The 26,408-nt window shown below is 34.0% G+C and overlaps 1 protein-coding gene across 4 annotated transcripts in view; it reads right to left on the bottom strand.

Annotated features, from left to right (window-relative positions):
* The window catches only part of ETNK1 (ethanolamine kinase 1), a 139,657-nt gene that overhangs the window by 18,205 nt on the left and 95,044 nt on the right, over positions 1-26,408 (bottom strand). For all 4 annotated transcript variants that reach the window (XM_042991942.1, XM_042991941.1, XM_042991943.1 and 1 more), the window contains 3 exons: positions 23,752-24,011; positions 11,778-11,918; positions 8,645-8,787 (listed from right to left, as the gene is read on the bottom strand). In XM_042991942.1, the coding sequence (XP_042847876.1) occupies positions 8,645-8,787; positions 11,778-11,918; positions 23,752-23,957 (490 nt within the window). In that variant the 5' untranslated portion in view covers positions 23,958-24,011. The remainder of the gene's footprint in view (positions 1-8,644; positions 8,788-11,777; positions 11,919-23,751; positions 24,012-26,408) is intronic.

Raw genomic sequence — 26,408 nt, 5'->3', positions numbered from 1 at the left:
GTTGCTATAAACTCATAGTTTCTAGGAATGCTACATAACTAAAATTTACAGTAGAATACCTGAGCAGCATTAAGTTGGTTGTTTTATCTTTTAAAAAGAACAAAGGAATAGTTGCGTGTGAACTTTTTTTAATTTGAGAGATTTTTATATAAGCTAAATTCCTATTCTAAATTAATGCTAAATATATATGTGTATTTCATTACATTTCTCCCAAGATAAAAGGCAAAGTCTGCCTGTCCTGGGGAAATACTCCTGCTCAGGAACTTTCATTTTTGAGTACTAAGTATAATAGAGGGTTTGTCTCAAAGATACAGGTCTTTTTAAAAGAGAGACGAGAGAAAGTTTTTGAAAGAGAGAAAGAGCTAAAGAAATTAAAAAAAAAAAAAATCAAAATGGGTCACTGTCGACACCAGGCATCACAAACTCAAAGGATTAAGGAGCCATACAGTTAAAATGGATACACGCACAGAGATGGTTGTAAGAACAGTTTCTAAGAGGCTTATATTGAGAAAATGCATAGCATATGCCTTAGTTACACTGTCTTTTAAACATCAAACTGAAGTAACAAAACAAACTCCTGGTCCACACACTCTGGAATTTCCCAAATAAAAGAGCTTTGAATGATACTATCTTGATATGGATATGTATGTTTAATTTAGGGGTATATGTTGATCATATTCAAACTCAGAAAAAGAATTACATGACACAAAAATATCATGGCAAATGGCATATTTTACATAAAAGCAAAAAAAAAAGTCTAATGTAGCAGCATTTAATATATTAATCCTAAACTTGTATAAGTACTAGTCAGGTATAGAATAAATTAAGTGAGCATCATCAGAATATCAAAGCCCAGTTAATTAAAATCTATATGCATACTGACGAAATAAATATAAGGTTCTAAAATGTTGGTGACTACAATGAATCACTGCTTTGAACCACCACAAGTATTATAATCTTGAATTCAAAAAACTATCCCACAGAAAGTCTTAAAGTTAATCAAATCACTTTACTAAATTGCAGAATGGGGAGGGAGAACATGTTTTAAAGTTTGTTCTGGGTAACACTGGTAATAAGAGGGTGAATTCCACCATCACAATAAAATACTCTTCAGCCATGAAAAAAAATTTTAATTTTCAAAAATTATTTGATGACCAGGAGAATTACATGAAATGCTACATGAAAAAAAGATACAAAATAGTAAACACAGTGATTCAAATTATTAAACTATGCCTAGAGATAGGGAAAGAACATATAATGCACAGGAGAAAAAAAGATGAATGGAAATTAAAACAGTATGTTTCAACTGGTTTCATTATAGGTGATAGACAAGTGACCTTTTTCCCTTGTATTTTAAATTCTTTACATTAAACATTACTTTTAGGAGGGAAAAAAACCGATAGTTTAAAAAGATTAAGATGAATTCTCTAAATAAAACTGTCAATAGATGAAGAGACTAAACCCAATGATTTTGGATATACCTATCCACCCAGCCTTTAAGAAATCAGGATTCAAGAAGATTCGACAAGTCGCACAACTGAGCCAACCAAACAGTTTTATACATATTTTTTTAATTGCAGCTGTTGATTGCTTTAACTCTTTAGACACAAATTCTTGTAGAGCTCATATTAACTCTTACATGCCAATAAAAATACACAGCCCAGTCCTGAAGCTTACTTTTGCCACATAAACAAAAGCTTCAATTTCAATTTTCAAAATTATATTTAGAATTTGGCAAATATAGTTAAAATGGCAGGTAAAAATCCCTGCTTACAAATACAATTTAAATAAGACATAGATCATTTTAACAAAAGTTAAAATCTGTTTCAGTATGAAAATTTTAGCAATGACTGTTTGTAGTAGCATTAATTCATTAAAACTAGCCTTTATTTTTAAATGCAATGTTGAGTTTATAAATAATGAAATTTAAAAAATAAGAAAATGAAGCTAACAAGATACAGATGAGGCTGTTACCAGGCTCCGTGCATGTGAACAAGTGATGCGATAAACCTCCAGTCAGTGCGTTTAAGAAGCACGGGGTGCGCCGCCACATGGCAGCAACAATGGCATACCTAATCTGTAGCAGATGAAGAAAATTTGGCAAACTCACATTTTACAACACACAAAGCTTAAAAGGAAAAAAAATTTTTTTTAAAAATCTGCATTAACTATTCTTTTTTCAAACTATTGCAAACAAAGTGGAACTCAACCTTAAATTTAATATTCTGCAACAAAATAAAATTAAAGAGGCCTACTTCACTTATTTTGGGTGCCAGAAAAATCAAATTACTAGGAAATGCTTTCCTAACAACAGAAAATATACTGAACTTTTTTCTTATATAAATTTAATTTCTGATGTCTAAAATTACCAATTATTTAGAGAAACATCCACATCACTATTAATAATTAATAGTTCACAGGGCATGACTATCTTGTTAATTCTTTAAGACACGAATTTGTAATTGGAGTTTCAAGGGTAGGGAAAAAAAATGAGACTACTCCCTCAAAGTTTTTATAAAATCTTATGTGTATGTTCATTTTCTGAAGGCAATCTCAATCTTCCAGATTCTAAAAGGGATCCCTGACCTCTAAAAAAACAAAGCAGCACTGCTTTAAGGCCTAAGACCATGTATCATTGATCTTTATATAATAAGGCACACTGCACATAATGGGTAAAACATAAGATTAATGAATAAAATTATAACCTGGATTTTCAAAAACTATGTTTCTTTTTAGGACTTTATTTTTTGTATGGCTTGAGAGTAATAAAATCCATACATTACTCGGTTTAACTGTTCAAATCTCAGTATGGCTGAAAACAGCCAAATTTTAAAGTCCTTTGAAATCAAAAAATTTAGTTCATTAACTAAGGCTATATAATTCACATGCTACATTTGTTTGGATACCTTTATTTTGCTAAGGGGAAAGGATAAAAATAAAAAGCAAAACAACCAATATGAGAACCTGAAAATCTTTTCAACTCACTCTACTTGCTCTGCAGTGTTAGGTAAGGCAGAAAGAGAACAAAGAGAAAAATAACCATGATTTCCTACTGTTAGCAAAATGCTTCTTCTCTTTTACAGAAAAAGGGAATATTCTGCTCTGAGAAACTTTCCCTTCATCCCTCACTCTGGCGTCCAGTAGTACCTGTGTACACCTTCACCATGGCGCTCATCATTCTGAATGTAAATATCTGTTTCATGATCTGACTCCTCCACTACATGGCATATGGCTTCCTGGAAGGACAATAGGTCCCTTCATCTTTCATCACGCAATCCACAGAGCAATCTCTAGCACACAGTAAGTATTCAAATGCTTATAAACAAAGGTTTGGCAGAGAATGCTGAGACACAACGATTAACATACGTTTAAATGGGAGATGGGGGAGAAGCAATAAGCATGAAACACTAAGAACGAACGAAGCATGGCATTTCTGACCTTCTTATCCAAGTATATGATTGAACATACAGTGGGAATGAATGTATGAGTAAAGAAAAACACACTTATCTAGTAATTATTTTAGGCAGCTCTTCCTTAATAGTTCAGGCTTTTACAGTGCATTTAAGCTTTTTACTGATTTAAGGATATTTTATGCTAAATAGTAATCCAGAATACAAGTTAAAACAAGGTTAACACTATCTTTCATTAAAAACTCCACCCTGGAAAATACAGGTTACCAAATACAAAAATAAATTTGTATTTACTTAAATTTTAAAATAAAACCAACAACAACAAAACTCTATGTCATTAAAATACCAAAGAAACAACCAAACCACAGTATCTTTCACAAATAATAATACACTGGGTAAGATTTAGAGTCAATCAAATGACTGAGAATGGTGCCTCATCCTTTTTCTCTTTACATTGTGTAAAACTCTAAAGAAAAACCTGGTTTACACCATAATTCCCAGGAAAAGATTCCTTTTTCTCCCATTCATTTGTATTTCTTTAAACAGCTGTAAATCAGCTTCCTGTATTTCACAGAGAAATAATCAATGATTGCCATCACTGAAATTTAAAGTTCTATATTAGATCTTTATATGAGCTTTTATGAAGAAATGGGGGAGAATAAATGAAACAGCCACCAATAAACAGAGCATCAGACATGAGAAAACATACTGAAAAGCTTTAGCAATTACTTCTAAAATAGCAGTTAAAGAGTTAGCTGAAATTAAAATATTAGAATTAAAGTGGGTTAGTCAATAAGCAATATTACAACTTGTTCTACTTCATATAAATTTTTTTTAATTAATGATTAATATAAAATACAACTGGTAAGTCTTAGTTCTGGAACAAGAACCACTGCTATTGGGTTTTCTTATCATGTAATAAATTTTATCATCATTAAGTATTCTTTCCTTACCTTTTTAAGATGTCATTTCACTGAAGGCAAGGAATGGGCCGCTGTTTACCAACCACCTAATTCCTGGCACTGCCTAACATTTCAAAAATCTTGATAGTTACCATCAACTTCAGAAAGGAAGCTCACTCTTCTCCCATGTTCCTGAGTCCTGTCAACTGACATGGTGAGAACAGGTAGAGGCAGTGTTTCTTCCTGTGATGCCTACTATCTCCTGTTAACATTCACAGGTACAAAAAGCCTATGAACTGCAGGGTGCTCATCATCCTGTGTGTGTATAAATATGTACTTATGTATACATACACACATACATATATACATTTTTAAACTTTACTCAAGTTACAGTTAAGACAAAATCTGTAAGCTGCACCTAAAGACAAAGTGAATTGTCATCTCACATCTATGAGCCATAATTACCCTATTTACAAGACACAACCACTAGCTTACAGCAACCACTCTTTTTCAGAATCAAATACATTTTGTAAAATGCATCCTATAAATATAATAAAGGGGTTGGCAAACTACATATGCTAAGGCCAAATGCAACCCACTGTCTGGTTTTGTAAATAGTTTTACTGGAACACAGTCACACACATTTATTGATGTATTATCTATGGCTCTGTTAGAGCTACACTGCAAAGGAGACTATCTGGTACACAAAGCCTGAAATGTACTATCTACACCTTACAGAAAAAGTTTGCCAACCCCTATTATAACAGCAATAGCTGGGAGCTGCTAGGTACCTACTCCAATGCTATACACTTGTATGCATGATCTAAAATCTTTCCAGGAAACATATTAAGTAGATGTTAGAAATAAGTTAGGAATAAGGCAAATTAAATTTCTAGGCTATCAGAAGTATAACACTGCCTGGAAACCCATTTAACATGCAGATTCTTAAGCCCAACTACAGAAATTCTTGTTCAATTAGTCTTAAATGAGACTCAGAAACATCCATTTTTCCCAAATACCCTGGGTGATTCTGGTGCAGATAGTTAAGTTCAAATATAAACATTTCATAAAGAGATAAAATGGGGACACCTGGCTAGCTAAGTCAGTACAGCATGCAATTCTAGATCTCAGGATTGTAAATTAGAGCTCCATTTTGGACACAAAAATTACTTAACAATAAAATTTTAAAAGATAGAGAGAGAGAGGTAAAACAATGTGTCTAATACCACCTACTTCTGTATGTGACTGAGCAGGGGTGTGAACCTAAGTGTGCTTGGTTCCAACATCTATACCCTTTCCAACTTCTCTTAGTTGTAACTAAGCTTTAACACATCTAATTTTAAGAGTTACTTAGGGGTGCCTGGGTGGCTCATCGGGTTAAGTGTCCGACTCTTGATTTGCGCTGAGGTCATTATCTCACAGTTCATGAGTTCCAAGCCCTCATCGGGCTCTGTACTGACAGCGCAGAGCTTGCTTGAGATTCTCTCTCTCTGCTCCTTCTTCCCTCTCTCTCTCAAAATAAATTAACTTTAAAAAAAATGACTTAGAAATGTTTAATCCAGTGACAATATACAAAATCTAAAGTATTATGGTGAAAAAATACATGTGGAAACTTCAAGATGATCCAGTATCAATTCATGAAGTTTAATAACTAAAATCTGCACTTCTGAGAAATTAAAGGTCTGAAACATACTAGAGATACTAAGCTTGATGATGTCAAAGCCAGTCCCTTGGCTTTCATCTTATTATGTTTACATATTTATATCTCATAAGTGGGTACAAAACACTTAAGTCCTGAGCTCAAATCACATGAATGACTTAAAAAATGGTAACAAATTAAACACACCTATGATAGGATATGCAGCTTAATCACTTATTCTATGTAGAAATTATTTTAATCTCAAAAGACTTCACACTTGGGCTTTTAGATACCATAACAAGGTAACTAGTTAAGATAAAGAACTTTTGCCATCCCTATTTCTAATTTTAATTATCCTCCTTAAGACTGTGGCTGTAAAAATTAATGCTAGTTTAATTGTTTGCTAATTACATTAACTAAATGTATAGACTTTTACAATTTTTTAGGCATGGTAGGTATCTCCTCCTTATAAAGGTAAATATGTCATACAGTCATATTACTTCAAAACCATTAGCTCCTAATTTGAAACAGATAATAATACACAGAACAAACCTCATGCCACACTTTCATGACCTTTAGATTCTACTGAACAACATTCCAACCCTATTTGCTTAATACTATGTATCAACTAATCACATAGCAATTGACTTTTTTTTTTAATGGATGCCATAAAGTCCAAACTTGCCTTCCTAACAGACACTGTTAAAACCACTGGTAAGGAAAAATAACAGAACATATCCATAACTAACACACAAAATATAACCACAAAGACAAGAAGAAACAAATGGTACACAATAGACTTTCTGAAGAGAGGAAAAATAGATCAAAATAATTACATTTGTTGAACTGTGAAATTCATTCTTTCTGTGTAGGGAAGAAAAATTAGGTAACTCTTGGTAAAATAAACAAATGACAACATAGGAGTCAAACTGAAGCATAAAGATTTTGTTTGAAAAATGAGAACTTTTCATATCACTGATCCAATAGTTTAGATAGGCAACTGATTAAATAAAAAAGTAAAAATGCATTTTTTTAATGCCTAAGACAAAGTAATCTGATTTTTTTGGTCCCTTGTATTTTAGTTTCATAAACAAGATTGTTCTGTGAAATGAATATGCAAAAGAAACTTATAAAATAAAAATATGAAAAGTTAAAACTATATTCCACAGGAAATAACAGATTCTCTTTGATTAACTTGCAGTTAAAAATAAAGCTGAGTGTCCACTTCAAAAGTAAGATGAAGTCCCTCACTTGAAATTCCATTATAAAATGTGTTATTTGGTCTTGCACTGAACTAAAAAGCTAACACATTGTTTAATGTAAAACTAGTACTCATGTCTCACAAATGGCATTGAGATTTGGTTACTAGTAATAATGCAGTATATACATGACAAATGACAATTATATGTAATAAATGGACAATATATAATGAAGGACACTGTCAAGTACTTCATGTTTTAGGGTATACCTTAAGTTTTTTTTTAAAAATATTTCTACACCAAAACTTCAAGACATTCAAACTAAAGATGTTAGCTCACTGCATTTAAAAATAGAATCTCTAATCCAGATAAAAATATAAAATATAACAGATACTCAGACACGTTTTTGAAAATATGTGCTTCAGTCTACCATCCTTGACAGTGCTCTTTGGTTGACTTTCTTCAAGCTAAAGGCAGTTACAAATATTAATAACCTTTCCATTAGAACAGTCTCAACTTACAATCTAATAAGAATGGTCATAAATAGCAATTTAATAGAATTATGACCATTTAATCAGAATTCTTTGACTTTAGCATCTTCACAAAAACACTTTTGACTTAAAATAATCTTCCAACTATAATGACTACTCTCAAAACTGATTTCCTTTAAAATGCAAGGGTCAGAGTTTCAGACTTTCTGGATTAATACTAAACCTTCAGCCAAAATTATATTTTTTAATTTCAACTTATTACTAAAGGGAAATCTATGCTTTAGCAACCAAACCTCAAACCACTTTATCCAATAATATAATACAACCAAGAGTATCTTAAATATGGAAACAGAGAATTTGAATACAACAAGATATAAACAATCACAGAAAAACATTTCACCAAAAAGTATCACTGTCTATACCTCAAAAATGTTAAAACTATTTACCAAAGTTTCTTGATTATTACTTGAGTAGGTACAAATTCCAGCAAGTACAAATAACATTTCCTCCATATGTAGCTCTCTCCTTAGCATCAAAATATCTAACAAATCAGAATAAAGAGGTAATAGAGAACCTGGAGACAAATTTGTTTCTAATACTGCTGTCCTCCCCAACACTGAGAAAATTATGTATTTATTAAAAGCAGTGCAATGTCAGTTGGCTTTTCAATAACTCCCATTACAAGCAGGTACATTTTCAAACCATAAATTACCAAATAGGTTTTACAGTTAAATTTATAAACAAAATCATTTTATCATTTTTCATTTAATTCTTAACAAGAACCACAAGCTTTCTAAGAAATGTATTTTATACAACTATATAAAGAATATATTCCTAATTTAGCAGAGTTACCATGACTTTTTAACCTAAAAGAAAGTAAAGACTTCATGAATGTTTTTAATCCTAACATCTGAATTAAATTTATTTACTGATACAAAGATCAAAGGACCATTAAGAACATCAAAGAAATCAACTTTACTTACTGCTAAAGCCAGATACCTACCTTGTTTCTCATTGTAGATTATATTCTTACACAATAGGTCATTATGGCAAAGCACAACAGGTGACCCCAGGTTGGAAAGAATCTCCTTCATCCAAGTCATTTCTTCCTGAAGAATCTGAGAGCTTGGGATATCACTTAAAAACCTTTAAGTTTAAAAACAAAAAAGAAATTACATCCTGTTTATATTAATGACTTTTTCAAGTTTAATTAAAGATTAAAATCTATTTTTAATAAATTCTTTCCATTCAATACCACAGATTCCTGAGTTAAAATAAGCCAATTATTCTAAAAGTTGGAATAAAGGAAAATCTTTACAATGAACTCAATATGAATTAAAAAAAAAAAAAAAAAAAAAAAACCTAAGCAAGTAAAAAGGAAAGTAGAAAAGTAAAAAAATCAATTACTATAAAATTGGGGGAGGAAAGGAATACATAACATATATACATATACTTAATAGCTAACATTTACTAAGCTCTAATTCTAAATGTTTTACATTTATCTCTAAGACACAAAGAGTTCAATAAAAAGAGGTTTAAGTACATTATTTAAAGTTATAAAGACAGGGGAGCCTAGGTGGCTCAGTCGGTTAAGCGTCCGACTTCAGCTCAGGTCACGATCTCGCGGTCCATGAGTTCGAGCCCCGCGTCGGGCTCTGGGTTGATGGCTCAGAGCCTGGAGCCTGCTTCCGATTCTGTGTCTCCCTCTCTCTCTGCCCCTCCCCCGTTCATGTTCTGTCTCTCTCTGTCTCAAAAATAAATAAACATTAAAAAAAAATTTTTTTTTTAAATAATAAAGTTATAAAGACAGTTTATTAAAGAACTAAAACATCTATTTCAAGTTTAGAAGGGTGAATGCTAACTTTACCTATCAAAGTCAACAGGCATGATCCACTATTGATAAACCAAATAAATTATATGATAATCATCAGATATTATCTGTGATAATCATATCGTAGAATACTCCCATTATCTATTACAGAAATGGTCTGAGTAGTGAAACTAGGAAGTAGGGTAGCTAGGGTGGCAAGCAGGACTACAGATTATGGCTTTTGAATCCTACACTCACTCTTCTGTACCATTATGCTATATTTATATTCACTTGATAAAAATAAAACGAAACAAAAATAGAATGCTACCACTAACTCTTCCAGGGTACCATCTGGCTTACAAAATTGCTGTTTACACTTTCTCTTTCCTTAACACTTTAAGCCAAGTTTTCTTCATTCTTCCTTTACAGTCTCTCAAACTACTCTCTTACTTTTCCATTTTATAATAGACTCTCTATCAATTAATTTAATTTTAATGAATCTATCTATTCAAGTGATTCCTGCATTTTCCCACTACTGCCATTCTTCTCTACACAGATTCCAAAAGTAACCCTTACATGCATGCTCTTTTGAAGACGGTGTAATTGTTCAAGAAACTATGTAAAATCTATAGTGTTGAATAGAAATAACTAAAACTCAAAGGATTGAACGTGATAATTACAATCATATACAAACAAAAAGGAACCAAAAAAATATGAAACATACTTCTCATACTTTGTTTTTAATGTTTTAGTTGCGTATTATCTATGTATACAGTATCTATGTATTTTGCATATACTATCTCAATCCCCATAAAAACCTTAAAAGGTAAACATACTACTCATTATTTCCATTTTACAGACGAGGAACAGGTAACAGTTCCAGGTAACAGAACTGCAACAGTTCTGCCCAAAGTTACACAGCAGAACTGTTATATGGCAGAATTAAGGCTTCACCGTAGGCAATCTGGACTCCAGAATCTTGTACTCTTAATCCACACAATACTATGCTGCTTCCGAACTCTGCATTATCTTATAAAGTCAAGAAAATCTTACATTCACCATTGCCATCTACTTCGTTATTTTTAAGTGACATTCCCCCAAATTTTTCAATAAAATAGTTATTTCAAAAGAGGATTTTGTGGGGGTTTCTGCTGTCACTTCCTGAATATCTAGCATACTGGACACATTTACAGATGTTTGCCTAACCCGAGTAAAAGGGTATACTGCCCCTATCAAAGTCTGACAAACTACCTGCAAATAAAAACACATACACTGAGTGAATCAAACTAATCTGTGAAATAATCCAACTCACCAGAACAATAGTCATTTTTCTGTAATGAATTATAAAAAGTAAACAGAAAGAAGGAAAGCTCTATAGGTCCTGCCTGCCTCTACTGTCCTTAAAATGAAAAATTCCTGAATAGATATAAAGGGGAAAATAAAATTCCTAATTTTTATACTAGTATTAATCACACTGTATAAAAATGTGTTCATATAACTTAGATTCCAAATACTAATTTACAAGTGTTTTTATATAAAATATAATGAAGTGCCTTACTTTTTGAACCTAGGGAGTCAGTTTTACAAAAGCCAAGTAAGACTCCAGTAATTGAGGGGCACCTGGGTGGCCCAGTCAGTTAAGCGTCCAACTCTTGATATCAGCTCAGATCATGATCTCATAGTTTTGAGATCAAACCCCACATCAGGCTCTGCACTGACGGATGGAGCCTGCTTGGGATTCTCTCTGCCTCTCCCTAACCGCCAACCCCCCCCCCCCACCTCCTACCCCTCTCAAAAGACTCAAGTAATTGAATTTTCAACCTTATTACCTGGGGCTTAAATTCTCAGTAAACTAAGATAATGCAAACTTTTTCACACTCCAGTATTACTACACTGTAGTAATAAATGTAAATTTCTCCGCCTATTTAAAACAGCTTTTAACAAAAAGAATTCTTTAAAAAAGGGCTCCATGGCCAACTCATTCTATGCAAAAAGTACCCCTTTAGAGCTATCATTACTCTATCCTTCTTCCAAATAAATGTTTCTATATTTGTTTCTTGACTGGTCATCTCTACCATCTACCTACTACCCACTTCCCAGGATTGTGTAGATTGTCTTTTTTGTTCTTGAGTTGGCTGGGCGAGAAAGGCAGTTACACTCCTGTAGTGCCATCTTGAGAGTCAGATGAAGCAATGCTAATTTAATCAAATACTACGAGAGCAACCAAGCCAGATTTTATACACAGAAACCTTGTAAGCTACCTCTAAAACCCTATTATGTATAGCAAAACAAGGTAAAACAATTTCAAATGTAAAAGTAATTTTACCTTTTATTAAGGTCTTCATCTGCAAATCCTGTAGGAATGAGAGAGAAATATTTTCCCATCTTTAGCCATAGATTGGATTTGGGAATCCAGCCATTGTGTGCATGGATAGCATGGATTTTAGCAAGCTGACGTGCTATGAGTCTGTTTTAAGACAAAACAGCATAAAAAGAAAATGTTAAGTATCATAGGTTTTACGTCTACTCGTGGGTAAACTAAAATAACTAGTATGCATTTATTTTAGAACAGGATTTCATTTTTATCTTCTGTAAGAGTCAAAATTAATTTGTCAAGGCAACTCTCAGAAGGAGAGGCAAACAAATGATTAAAGCATCAGTAGGAAAAAAACACCTACAATTGATACAGTGAATAAATGTTATATCCAAAAGGGGTTGAGTGTCTAGAAGTAAGTGGTCTATTCTGATTCCACAAACAATGGTTAGGACCAGCAGAACAACAAAAAATTATAAATGATTTCAAGGCTCATATTAGACATTAATCAGCAATACATTTAAATTGCGCTGTTTAAATAAACTTTAAAAAAAAAAAGGTCTTTTGATGTCAGAATCAATCTTCTCCATTCAACAAAATAATTTGAAGCTATGTATATGTGTATCCATGCTATCTTTTTATCTGTAGAACCTAGAAGAGCAAACGCTAATATAAGAATAAGCATGCAAAACAAGTTAAGTTACCAAACAGCCTATAAAGACTAGCAGGTGGGAAAAATGACTTAATAGTAAGTAATGACTTAATAGTAAGAACTTAAAACTGGCTAATTTTGAAGATGCTCACAATCTAATGTAATGCTCTTCAAAGTACAAGTTTTAGGAGCTATGACATAGCGCCATCTAGGATGTCTGATGCCCCACCTCAGATCTACTGAATCACAATCTCTGAGGGTGGGACCCTGCACTCTCATTTTAAACAAGATATCCAGGGGCGCCTGGGTGGCTCAGTCGGTTAAGTGTCCGACTTCAGCTCAGGTCATGATCTCGCGGTCCGTGAGTTCGAGCCCCGCGTAGGTCTCTGTGCTGACAGCTCAGAGCCTGGAGCCTGTTTCAGATTTTGTGTCTCTCTCTCTCTCTGACCCTCCCCTGTTCATGCTCTGTCTCTCCCTGTCTCAAAAATAAATAAAACGTTAAAAAAAAAAAATTAAAAATAAATAAATAAATAAACAAGATCTCCAGGTGATCGCAATACACTGTAAAGTTTGAGAAACACTGATATAATGCTCCAATTCCACAGCCTGGCCCTATACTGGAATCAAACTTCAGAAACATACACACATACATACATAAATAAATAAATGCCAAGGTATTACCCTTAAAAATTCTGATTTAATTGTAGTACAGCCAGGGCATCAAGATATTTAAGTTTCTCAGAGGACTCTGATATGCAAAAGTGTTTGAAAACTGCTGCATTAAAGCACACAATACTCTAGCACTGTAGTACTGTGATTAAATACACAGTTTTATTATATTTTTATAGTAAGGTGAATATTCTTATGTACCTAGTTTCTAGTAATAAAAGAGTTCTGATTTTCTTTTGAAGAAATCTCCATTCCCTTCACTTTTAGTTCATGTGGTTCATATAGAGCTGACCTCAATCCTAGCCCTGTATCACATCTGTAGCACTAATTTTAGGAGTTAGAATATGACACAGAATTGCCCAGAGCATTCCATCCTTCCATATTTGTTCCATGATGATTGGTTCTGAGCATATTATTCAAACTAAGCCAAAGGGAATTTTCGCTGATGCTTCTGACTGGTTGAAACTATTAGAAAAAGAAGAACTCCCCTGCTCCCTGCCCTCCTCCCACCACTGCTAAACTGATTAGATAGGCCTGTAATTGTTAATAATAATAATTGCCATCTTTTTTTTTTTTAAGGTTTTATTTTTAAATAATCTCTATACCCAACATGGAGCCCAACCATACAACCCAAAGATCAAGAGTCACATGCTCTAATGACCAAGCCAGCCAGGTACCCCTATTACTGCCACTCTTAAGAAAACTTGTAAGACTATAAAGCTAACACAGAATAAAAGAAAAACGTGATACTACCCTAATGACAATGTTAACAGTCCCTGGATCCACCCATGGTTGAACTCAGTATCCTCAGCTATATGCACCAATAAATCCCTCCTTCTTTAAGTCAGTTTGAATTTTCCAATTATCAAGAGTCCTAATATATTACCAAAATATTACACAAATTAGATTACCTAATACATTACACAAAATATGTGCGCCTTGGTTCATCTCTCTCAAATCAGCAAACATTGCTTTACATAAATTAAGTAAGTATTGCTTGACTGACCTTCCCCCAGACCATATATATATATATTATATATATATACATAATATATATATATGTATTCATGTCTATATGAATATACACACACACAAAAATATATATATATATGTATTCATGTCTATATGAATATACACACACAAAAAATCTAGTTTTAGCCAATCTCACACACACACACACACACACACACACATATATATACACACATACACACACACATACACATACATACATATAAAGGTAGGCCCAAATGCATATATGGTACTTTAAGCACCAAGAAACTTGATGGAAAAGTCAGAAAACAAAACCAAAACAAGGAAAGTTTTGTATATATACACATACACATACATACCTATATACTTACACATGCACGTGTGTATGTGACACATACATCTTAAGCCCATTAAGAACTGATTTTAAAACTTTAAAGAGGAAAGCCGGGAACAAAAGGCTTGAAGAAAGGTACAATCCATGTTACATAAACTCAAAGGGCAATCTATGTCAACCAAACCTTACGTTCTAGAAATGTTTACTGAACAAATGAGACCAGTGATTCAGGAGAAGGATCACATAGTAGAACACGTATTTAACACGGACAAATTTTATTTGCTGTGGTTCTTTAAAATAAGTGAATAGTAGTGTCATTTTTCATAGTTTTACCCCAAAGTTTGTACAAAACCCTGATTTACAAAATACAAAATGTAGTCTCAGAAGTTATCCAATTATCAATTATTCAGCTGAGAGTGACTGAAATGACAATTCTACAGTAAATACTTCAAAACTGAATAAAATGTTACCCAAGGGGCTCTTAGAATTTAAGGGAATTTGTTAAACATGAAGAGCTACTAGAAGAGAAAGCACCTATTAATTTTGAGTGCCTTCAAATTTTCTGACAGAAAGGTGGGTAACGGGCTGAGCCAGGATTTGGAAGATTGCATGATGCAAAAGCCAAGCCTTTCTCACTATAGATACCCCCCCACCAGAACACTACATTGAATTAGCTGGATTTTCATTCTGACTCTGCCATTGTTACTTTCGGTCTGAACTTAAATAAGCAAATCATTTCATTTCTAAGTGTCAGATTCCTAATAAGAAAAACAAAATTATTGGGGGGAGAAAGAAAAAAAAAGGTAGAAGCAACCCAAATGTCCATCCATGGATGAGAGGATAAACAAAATGCAATACATACATAAAATGGAGTATTTGACTTAAAAAGGAAGGAAATTCTGACACATACTACAAGACAGGTGAACCTTGATGACACCCTACTAAGTGCAATAAGCCAATCAACAGACAAAAGTGTGATTCGACTTACATGAGGTATCTAAGGCAGTCAAATTCATACAGATAGAAAGTAGAATGATGGCTGCCAAGGTTGGGGGTAGGGGAGAATTGGAAAGTTGCTGTTTAATGCATATAAAACTTTAGTATTATAAGATGAAAATAACTGTGGAGGCTGGATGCAAAACAATGGGAATGTACTTAATACTACTTAACAGTATACTTTAAAAATAATAAAGAGGGCAAATGTTATATGCCTTTTTACTGGCCAGCACCTCCACCAAAAAAAAATTTTTAATTAAATAAATTAAATGGTTATACAGTTCTTAACAAGACTTGATTAGAGCAATTCAGTTATTTTCTCTTAGTAAATTTGACATACAACAGACAAAAAACTACAAAAAAATCTCTTCAATAATGTAATTCTGCACTACTTACTTAATAAACCATGATGTTTTGGGTTTTTTTTGAGAGAGCATATGCACATACAGGCAGGGGAGGGGTAGAAAGAGAGGGAGAGAGAATCCCAAGCAGGCTCCACATTGTCAGCCTAGAGCACCAATGTGCCTGAATCCACGAACCTGAGACAAAATCGAGTCGGGTGCTTAACTGGGCCACCCAGACACCCCTAAACCATGAATTTTTATTTGTATATATAACAAAGTAATCAAAAATTACCTCAAGATTTCTGATTTTCACTGTCATAGATTGGTCCTTCTTCTACCTGGTCTCAGTTAAGTAAGGCTTCCCTGCACTAATATCAAGGCAAATGCTACTTTAAAACCCCACACTCAGTAAAACAAAACATTTGAAAATTTCAAGGCTTCGGAGAACTTCTTAAATATTCAATAATACTAATTGCTCCCACTCTTGTAAGCTTTCAAAAAATTAAGAGTATTATAACAATAACAGGAATTTTTTTAATTGAAAAGTAATCTCTAATCTTACTACTCCAATAGAGCTTGTTTCATTTTTACATACTCCCTTTGGGTTTTCACATAAGCAAATTATTGTGTGATTGTAGCAAAGTTCATCTATTAAGTGAATTTTTTCCTCTTAGGCCTGCATCAGCCATTCTGCATTATTTTAGACAATATCCAAAATTATGATTTCAATAATAGTACATTAATTTGTGTTTATATGCCTTGGTTATACCTGACTGTAAGAGTTGTCATGATAGAAACATACTATATAACTTTATTTTATGATTATATATTGCCCTACTGATTTCCAAGAGAACATTACCAATATCACGTATAACCCACAATGTACAATGTACCAGTTCTGCTACAATACATACAACATTGGAAGTGTTTTTTGGTTATGCATTTTGATAAATGTGCAATAATTGATTTTAAACTGCATTTTTCCCATAATGTCTGTTGCTGGGTGGGTTTTTTTATATTTTTTTTCAAGTTTTTATTTTCAGAGAGAGAGAATGAGCAGGGGAGGGGCAGAGAGAGGGAGAGAATCCCAAGCAGGCTCCACATTGTCAGTGCAGAGCCCAAAGAGGGGCTTGAACTCATGAACCTTGACATGACCTGAGACGAAATCAGGAGTTGGAGCTTAACAAACTATCACCCAGTCTCCCCCAAGTGGTTTTAAATTAAACTATAGCCAGGATTCCTAGCAAGAGGCAAGTAAAGTATTAGAGAAACACCTGATGAGAAAATTCCCAAACATCTGTGAATTTTAAAAAATTTTCTGAAGGTCTCTCCAATACTTGTTTGCTAGAAAAGTTCAAATAAAACATGTCATGGTAAACTTCCATAAGCTGAATTACTAGTTAAGCATTAACTTGGTACAACTTGTCTTTATCATACCATTCTCTCACAGCCTCTTCCCTGCTCTGCCTTTTCCTGTAAGGTTCAGTTTAAATGATATCTCAGTGAAACACTGCCGAATTTACCCAAGTATACACAGTAAATTATCTGTACTTTTTTTTTGAAAACGTTTTCTGTTTTCTGTGTATACTATTTAGCTTACTTTTTTCCAAGATTATTGTCCGTCACACTGCAAATTACTAGGAGAAAAGGGATTGTCTGAATTCTTTTTCCTTCTCTAGACTAAACATAAATATGTATCAAATTTTTATATTCAAAGTAAATACTCTATTACAATCATAATATACACAAGTGGCAAGTAGCTATGCCTGAAGGAGCCAAAGCCAAGACAGCACCTTGGACTTTTGATCTAAGGCTCAATCAGAACTTACTGAAGCTCTGATTAATCAATCAGTCCAGACTGTTAGCTGCATATCAAGCTTACCTAATAACAATAGCTCAAAATGTGACACCTAACCTGAAATTAGTAATAAGTTCTTATTTAATAAATCAAATCCTTTTACCATAAATATATGAAATTCATTTTCTAAAGGAGAAAAGCTAAATACAAGCACATCAATCATCCCAAATTTACACCCCTAACCTCTTCTTGGGGCTTCAGAATTATCATTTATTCAACTGCTTACTCGATTTTTTTTAAAAAGTATTCCACTGTACATATTTGAAACCAGTAAAAACCATATTCCCTTTTAAAATCATTTATAATTCAGCTATGACCTTCTTTCAATTAACTCTTCTTTTTATATTTTCTGTGTTTTACAGTAATTAACAAAACCTTCTGGGGGTACCTGGGTAGCTCAGTTGGTTAAGAGTCCGACTCTTGATTTCAGCTCAGCTCATGGTAAGATCAAGACCAATGCTGGGCTCTGCACTGACAGCACAGAGCTTACTTGGGATTCTTTCCCCACTGCCTTTCCCCTGCTTGCACTCACTCACATGCACGCTCCCTCTCAAAATAAATAAACATTTTAAAGGAGAAAGAAATAAAAAAAACCTTCTGAACACTTATACATACCATAAGAGAATTACACTGTAACTTGAAATAAATTTAATAGGAAAAAAGGTAAATAGCTAGTGTTACTACTTACAGTGTCAACTAGCCATATCCTTCCTTACCTGTTATCTTCTTTTGCTTTCTTTTTCAACCTCCATTCTTTTTTTCAAAAATATGAGTCAACTGGGGGTGCCTGGGTGGCTCAGGCTGAGTGTCCCACTCTTGATTTTGGCTCATGTCATGATCTCATGGTTGTGAAATCGAGCCCCGTGTCAAGCTCTGCGCTGAGCATGGAGCCTGCTTGGGATTCTCTCTTTCCATCTGCCCATCCCCTGCACACATGGGTGTGCACATGGGCTCTCTTCTCAATAAATAAATGAACATTTAAGAAAAACTATAGGTCAATTCAATATATCATTCACTGCAAGCTAAGTGTCATAGAAGTTAATTAAATATATTGAGCACCTGGGTGGCTCAGTTGGTTAAACATCTGACTTCAGCTCAGGTCATGATCTCACAGTTCGTGAGTTGAAGTCCCAGGTCAGGCTCTGTGCTGACAGCTCAGAGCCTGGAGCCTGCTTGGGATTGTGTGTCTCCCACTCTGCACCTCCCCCACAAGTGCGCGCTCTCTCTCTCTTTCCCTCTCTTAAAAATAGACATTAAAAAAAATACATATATATATATATAGAGAGAGAGAGAGAGAGGGCGCGCGCGCGTGTGCTATTTGGTCTCTAACAGCATGGGTTTTTTTTTTAATGAAATGTATATATACCTGCATTAGTATCATACATATTCTAAGTAGATCTAACTGAAAGTACAGGAAAAGGCTTCTATATAGACTTTTTTTTTAGAGCAGTTTTAGGTTCACAGCAAATCTGAGAGGAAGGTTCAGACATTTCCCAAATGCCCCCTACACTGACAGAAACATCACCTCCTTCAGTATCAACATCCTCTACCAAAGTGGTACATTTGTTACAACTGAAGAACCCATACTGGCATATTGTTATCACCCAAAGTCCATAGTTTACATATGGGTACACACTTGGTGTTGTACTTTCTATGGCTTTGAGCAAATTTATGACAGGTATCCACCATTAAAGTATCATGCAGACATTTTCACTGCCCTAAAAATTCTGTTTCACCTATTCATTCCTCCTTCCCTACTAACCCTTAGCAACCACTGATTTTTTTAGTGTCTCCATCGTTTGGTCTTTTTCAGAATGTCATGTAGTTGATTTAATGCAAACATTTTTATGACATGGCATCAAATACCAAAATGAGCCTTAACAGAAATTCAGTATTCTTGATCAAAAACTGTAATTTTCCATCTTTCTACTTAAGATTACAATTATGAAAAGCTTTCCCTTTAAAACAAATTCTATAATAAGCTTAACAGCAATGATTTAATTATAGAGAATAATCACAAATCAATAAATGGGGGAAGCTGCATTTATTTTCTTCTTGAATCTTTTTCACTTTACTTGTAATAGTTGGAGTAATAAAGGCCTTACTATTTTCCTTTACATTTTATGTTCTTTTCTCGGTGAGTAAGTAAAAAGATTAAGTTACTCATTATCTTCTGGGATGTACTTGTACTAGTCACATGACTAATTACTTAAAATCTTACTTTTCTCATCTATTAAAATGGATTTTAATATTATCTATTCCCTAGGATTATTGTGAGTTGACTTTATTAATACACTTAAGGTGTTTTGGGGTGCCTGGCAGGTTCAGTCAGTGGAGGGTGCAACTCCTGACCTTGGGGTCATGAGTTCAAGCCCCCCATCATGCATACAGTTTACTTAATTAAAAAATATATTTAAAAAAATGCATATACATAAGGTGTTCAGAACAGTGTCCAGTTCATATTAAGTGTTGTATCAATATTAGCCACCATCATCACTTTAATATATCATTTCTCCAATTAACAAAAATTATAACATACCTGTTACTCTATTACCCATTACTCTATCTTTTTTAAAAATATTAGTTAAAAATAAAATCTTCAGGGACGGCTGGGTGGCTCAGTTGGTTAAGAATCCAACTCTTGGTTTCAGCTCATGTCATAATCTCACAATTCATGAGTTTGAGACCCACTTGGAGCTCTGCACTGAGAGTGCAGAACCTGTTTAGGATTCTCTCTCCAGCAATCTCTGCCCCTCCTCTGCTCATTCTCCCTCCCTCTCTCTCTCTCTTCCCTCCAAAATAAATAAACTTTAAAAATATAAAGTAAAATAAAATCTTTTTAATGTAAAATGGTCTCTTCAAGAAAGCTAAAATAAAAACTAAAACAAGGGACTACTCATGAGTATTAAGTACCTAAAATCGCTTAGTTGAGAAAGATTCTGAAATCTCCCATGTTCATGAGGAAAGAGTTCCAAGACTGGTTAGTATTGTCTATCACAAACAAGTGGGGGGGGGGGGGGGGTTAGCGACAATGATTACTTGCTATGCTACATCTACATGCTGTTTGCATACACCTCACACCTTAAGGAACAATATATAATGTTATAATAGTACACAAGAGCAAAAAAAAAAAAAAAGTCTATGAAATTTAAAATTCAAAAAATGTTTCTAAAAGCATAATAAAGTTAATTGATTAGTATTTAATACTTCAATTAATGTCTAAGTTCTTAAAAGCTCTCCATAAGTTAAAATGTGAAAAGTCTTGAGGAAAAAAATTGTAATTATAAAAGCTAACATATTACATAGTGTTTAATACATGCCAGGCATTGTTCTAGACTTTTTACATACACTACAACTTTAATCCTTACAACAACCCCTTAGAAATAGGTTCATTATTCGCATTTTTTAGGTAGGAAAACTGAGGCACAAAATGTTTAAGTACTATGCCCAATTTCACATAGCTCATAAAGCTGAAGCAGTCTTATTCCACTGTATATTCATAGTGGCAGAGGTATAATGCCATATATAGAATTTCACATGGCTTTTGGGGCACCTGGGTGGCTCAGTCAGTAAGCATCCGACTTCAGCTCAGGACATAATCTCCCAGTTCATGGTTTCGAGCCCCGCATCAAGTTCTGTGTTGACAGCTTGGAGCCTGGACCTGGTTCAGATTCTGTGTCTCCCTCTCTCTCAAATATAAATATTTAAAAAAAAAAAAAATTTCACATGACTTTTGATTGTGTAACTTTCCACGATCACTCAGGAAAAAAACTGTCCTGAGCATCTACTTTCCATCATGAGATTATAGAATAAAGAGAAGTGAGAAATCTTCTGAATATGTACTTCTGACCAACAGACAGTACCCACTGCCAATAGTTCAACAAAAAGTTTAAATTCAGTGTGTTAAAGATAGTTTAGGAATATCAACATTAAGGCAGTTAAGACGGCAACACCAGGGGCGCCTGGGTGGCTCAATTGGTTAAGTGTTCAACTTTGGCTCTGGTCATGATCTCACAGTTCTTGAGTGTGACCCCAATGTCGGGCTCTGTGCATCTCAGAGACTGAAGCCTGCTTCAGATTCTGTCTCCCTCGCTCTCTGCCCCTCCCCCACTTGCACTCTGCCTGTCTGTCTCTCTCTCTCTCAGAAATAAATAAAAACATTAAAAAAAAAAAAAAAAAAAAAAGAACGCTACACCAGTGGGGTGCCTGGGTGGCTCAGTTGGTTCAGCATCCAATTTGGTTCAGGTCATGATCTCACGGTTTGTGAGTCCATGGGTTCAAGCCCTGCATCGTGCTCACCGCTGTCAGCACAGAGTCTGCTTCAGACCCTCTGTCCCCCTCTCTCTCTTTACCCCTTCCCTGCTCATGCTCTGTCTCTCTCTCAAAAATAAAAAAACATTAAAAAAAAAAAAAAAAAAAGACTGCTATACCAGTTAAAGTTGTATTAGCTTTAAGCAACTTTCTTCTTAAATCTCTTGGACAAGGACTCATTATTTTCCTCCTTGCTTTAGTTACTAGTAAGATGGCCCTTCTCTATGGAGAAGAGAACATTATGGGATATACTTTTTGTATCTGAATCTAACTCCAGCTTTTCCTTTGGCCTAATTTATGCATCTAATCACCTTTAATCCTGTTATATTGATATACTTCAGACACTGTGAACAAGCTTAAGGGTTTATAAATAAATTTCATACACATGCACGCACAAACCTAAACACAACAAAAAATGTAACACAAATGAAAAAAGACATTATCTATTAATTGGGGTCCTTCAATAAATTCTAAACAGGGGAGCCTGGATGGCTTAGTCAGAGGAGTGTATGACTCTTGATTTCAAGGCTGTAGGTTGGAGCACCATGTTGAATGCAGAGATTACTTAAAACCTAAAAAAATACATACTAAACATTATACTCATGTAAGGGGGGAGACTCTATCTTGTTAAAAACTGGAGTTTGAATAGATTTCTATACCAAAATATTTTTAAATATTATTTGAAACAGTTATAAAATACATAAATACTGGTCCATTCCATTTTCATCACTGTGTTAACATAGCAACTCTTAAAATATGACCCAGGATCCCTGGAACCTCAAAACCCTTTCAAGTTTATACAGTTAAAACTACTTTGATAAGATATTATTTACCTTTTTCACTCTCTCATGAGTATACAGTATAGTTTTCAAGAAGCTACATGAAGTGGTGTGATAATGTTATCACACTGATAGCTAACAATGTGCAAGTGAGATTCCTGAATTAAAAAAAAAGTTGTTTTAATTTCTAACATGGTAAATATTGATAGATGTAACTCACAAAACCTCTTTGGGTCCTCAATAACCTTTAAGAGCTGTTAAGGGATCTTTAGACCAAAATGTCTGAGAACTTCTGGTTTAAACTATGAATGAATTTGCAGTTTTCAAATCAAGCTCATTTGCTAGTTTTTAAAAGAAAGAGAACTCTAAAAGACAGCAATTTTAGAAAAATGATCAAGCATATGCAAGACGTTATCGTCATAGAAAACATAATACAATGAATTAAAAAGTAATATAACGTTAACAGAATTAAAAGCATCTTAGTAAGCAAAATCTCTGAAAATATGACCAACTGAGTTACAAAAGTTAGTAATAAGAAATGTGTGATGCTTTAATCCACGCACTACTTTAAAAAATTAAGGGGAAGCCTTGACACTCTGTAGCAGGTTAATCCAAAACCACACGTTAGAGTCCTTTCTTTTGCAAAGAGTCAATAACGAGATGGCAGACAGAAAGGATTTTTTTTCTTCTTCAGCAAAGACAGAGTCCAAACTAAAGAAGTTTCTAAATTAACCAAATAAGTGCTCAAAGAAAAGGCAATTGCCTTTTAAATATTTAAAAAATATTTCCTGGGGCACCTGGGTGGCTCAGTTGGTTAAGCATCTGACTCTTGATTTCAGCTCAGGTCATCATCTCATGGTTCATGGAACTGAGCCCCACATTGGGCTCCACGTTGAGCACGGACCCTGCTTGGGGTTCTCTCTCTCCCTCGGTCTCTCTCTCTCTCTCTCTCAAAATAAATAAATAAACATTTAAAATATAAATGTAACTCCTTAGTGCACTTAACACTCTTAATCATCAGAAAGAAAAATTTAGAGAAAGTAAATATACCTGAAAATGGCAGGGTTGCAGACATGCTTTGGATCCAATGCTTCTCCCTGTATAAATTCATAGCACAGTCCATTATTGAAGGTACAGTAGAGTTGTGGTGCACAGCCATGAGCCTGCAACACTCGGAAACTCTTCACTTCCTCATCTCGATCAACTAACAGCTCAGTCTTATTGCCATAAATTCGCACCAGGACTACATCCTCCATTGTATTACTCACGTAACAGCCAATAAGTTTATTTGTGATTCCATCTGTGAAAAGCTGCCAAAGGAAAAAAAAAAAGAAGAAAGAAAAAAATGAGTGAAAAACCAATTATACACTTCATTAACAAATGAAATAGCATATAACTTGAAAATAACTGAAACATCTACTTTTTAACATAAAAAAAAAACTTTTAAATACAATTTTGCCAAACAGGTCTATAATTTTAATTCTAGATTTAAATAAAAAGGAATGCTACCGCTTAATATGTTGCCCTTAATTCCCATAACATTAGTCTTTTCTCTTGATCCAAAAGCATTATTCAATCTCTAGTACTTCTATACAATGTTTTGATGCTATTGTATCTCAAAGTATACCTTGTACTGCAATCACTATAAATGTGTGTATACACATACAATCTCCTATGCCTAATAGTCCAGAAACTCTCTGAAAACAGAGACACTGCCCTCTTTCAGCATGGCATTTAACGTATAAAGGTCTTTAATAATATTCACAAGTTTAGGGGGTGCCTGGATGGCTCAGTTGGTTAAGCATCCAACTCTTGGTTTCAGCTCAGGTCATAATCTCAGTCGTGAGATCAAACCTCATGTCCACGCTCAGTACAGAGCCTACTTAAGATTTGCTCTCTCTCTCTGTCCCTCTCCCCTGCTCACTCGAGCTCTCTCCCTAAGATACAAAAATGTTTAAATAATAATAATGTTCACAAGTTTAAATATACAAATATAAATCTACCATACGTTACACATTATGGTAAATCTCCAACTTATAAAAAATGAATTTTAAATGCCAATTTTAAAAGGTTACTTAACACAACATGCGTTAGAAGTTGTTGTAAGCATTTAGGTTATAACTTTTTAAACTTAAATACTGTGGCCACAAAGAGAAGTACAACCTTAATGAGAGGAAATGAGAGGTTAAGTAGAAACTTCCACAATATTTTCCAAAAGGGACTTTTGGGACTTTTCAAGAGCTTATGTCAAGTATGTCAAGTTCTTTTTTGTATCTGAGCACAAATGGTACATTTAAAAGGCAAACAGATGATTAGCAGTGTTAGTTCAAGTCTATTCAAAAACTGCAATTTTTATTTTCCTCTTATTTGATACGAAAACTAATTTTTCTATTTGCTCAAAGCTTTTGGATGCTCTCAGGTGGAATAAAGGGACAAGAGATAAAAGTCAAAGTGTAAGCAAGAGTTAAGGACATTTTTTTCCAAGAAAACTGTCAAAAATAACAGGAAAAAGAGCCAAAGGATAAGTTTTAAATGTACACATATTTAGTTAATGCCTGAGAAAAAAATGTAAACGTTTCTATTTCAATAAGATTATTGTAATGATAAATGACATCTGAAAAGGCTTATATCTTCAGGTGAAAATCTGGAACTGTTTACTGAAGTTAATATAATACACAGCTAACTAGGTTTTTTGTTTTAGTTTTTTTTTATGTTTACTTATTTTTGAGAGAGAGAGCGAGCATGAGCAGGGTAGGGGCAGAGAAAAAAGGAGACACAGAATCCAAAGCAGGCTCCAGGCTCCAGGCTATCAGCACAGAACCCAACTTGGGGCTTGAACTCACAGACCACAAGATCATGACCTGAGCTGAAGTTGGATGCTCAACTGACTGAACCACCCAGTCACCCCAACTAGTTTATATATATATATATTTTTTATTATATACAAGACTTGACTATTATCCTTATTCACATAATGCAGGTAAATTACATGAGTTAAGTAAAGAGGCTTATTTTAAACACTTTTTCAGGTATGCAGAGACATACAAGTATTGCTTTCCACCTAGATTTCACAAAATTGTATGTAGAATTGACAAGAAGCATATGCACTTACACTAAATGCAAATCATTTTATTAAAATCTGTGTTGAAAAGCATACTGTCTACTACAAGGTCATATCAATTCATATACATTATTCCGTAACTTCAGATGTACGATAAAATATTTCAACTTACTGTAACAAAGACTGAGAAACTAACCCCAGCATCCTCTACTGTGCAATAACTACATACTTCCAACGAAATAATAAACCATAAATTCTTGTAAAAAAATAAATACATGAATAATATCACTTCACATCTATAAAAATATTGTATGTATAAATAAGGATAGAAATGTCTGCAAAGATATTCAAGAAAATATTAGGCAGACAGGTTAAATCGTGTTTTTTGTTTTGTTTCTCTAAACTTTTTCCTTTTGGTTTATGTATGTTTTCTCACTTTCATTTTCCTGCAATGAGCCTAGTTTACATTTGAAAAATTAGATTACTAACAGAAAAGAAGCCCAACAACTAGGAACTGACCTGGCACACACAGTAAAGCCTTGAGGTTCTATTGAACATAAATAATTTCACAGAACACCAACATCAGATGAGGCCACTCTGACCACGATGGTTCAAGACAAAAACAAAGCCACTCTGTAATCATGTC

The sequence above is a fragment of the Panthera tigris genome, chromosome B4 (assembly GCF_018350195.1).
Source record: "Panthera tigris isolate Pti1 chromosome B4, P.tigris_Pti1_mat1.1, whole genome shotgun sequence".
NCBI classification, from domain to species: domain Eukaryota; kingdom Metazoa; phylum Chordata; class Mammalia; order Carnivora; family Felidae; genus Panthera; species Panthera tigris.
The sequence above is the reverse complement of the archived record's forward strand: the minus strand, read 5'-3'. Positions and strand labels throughout refer to the sequence as shown.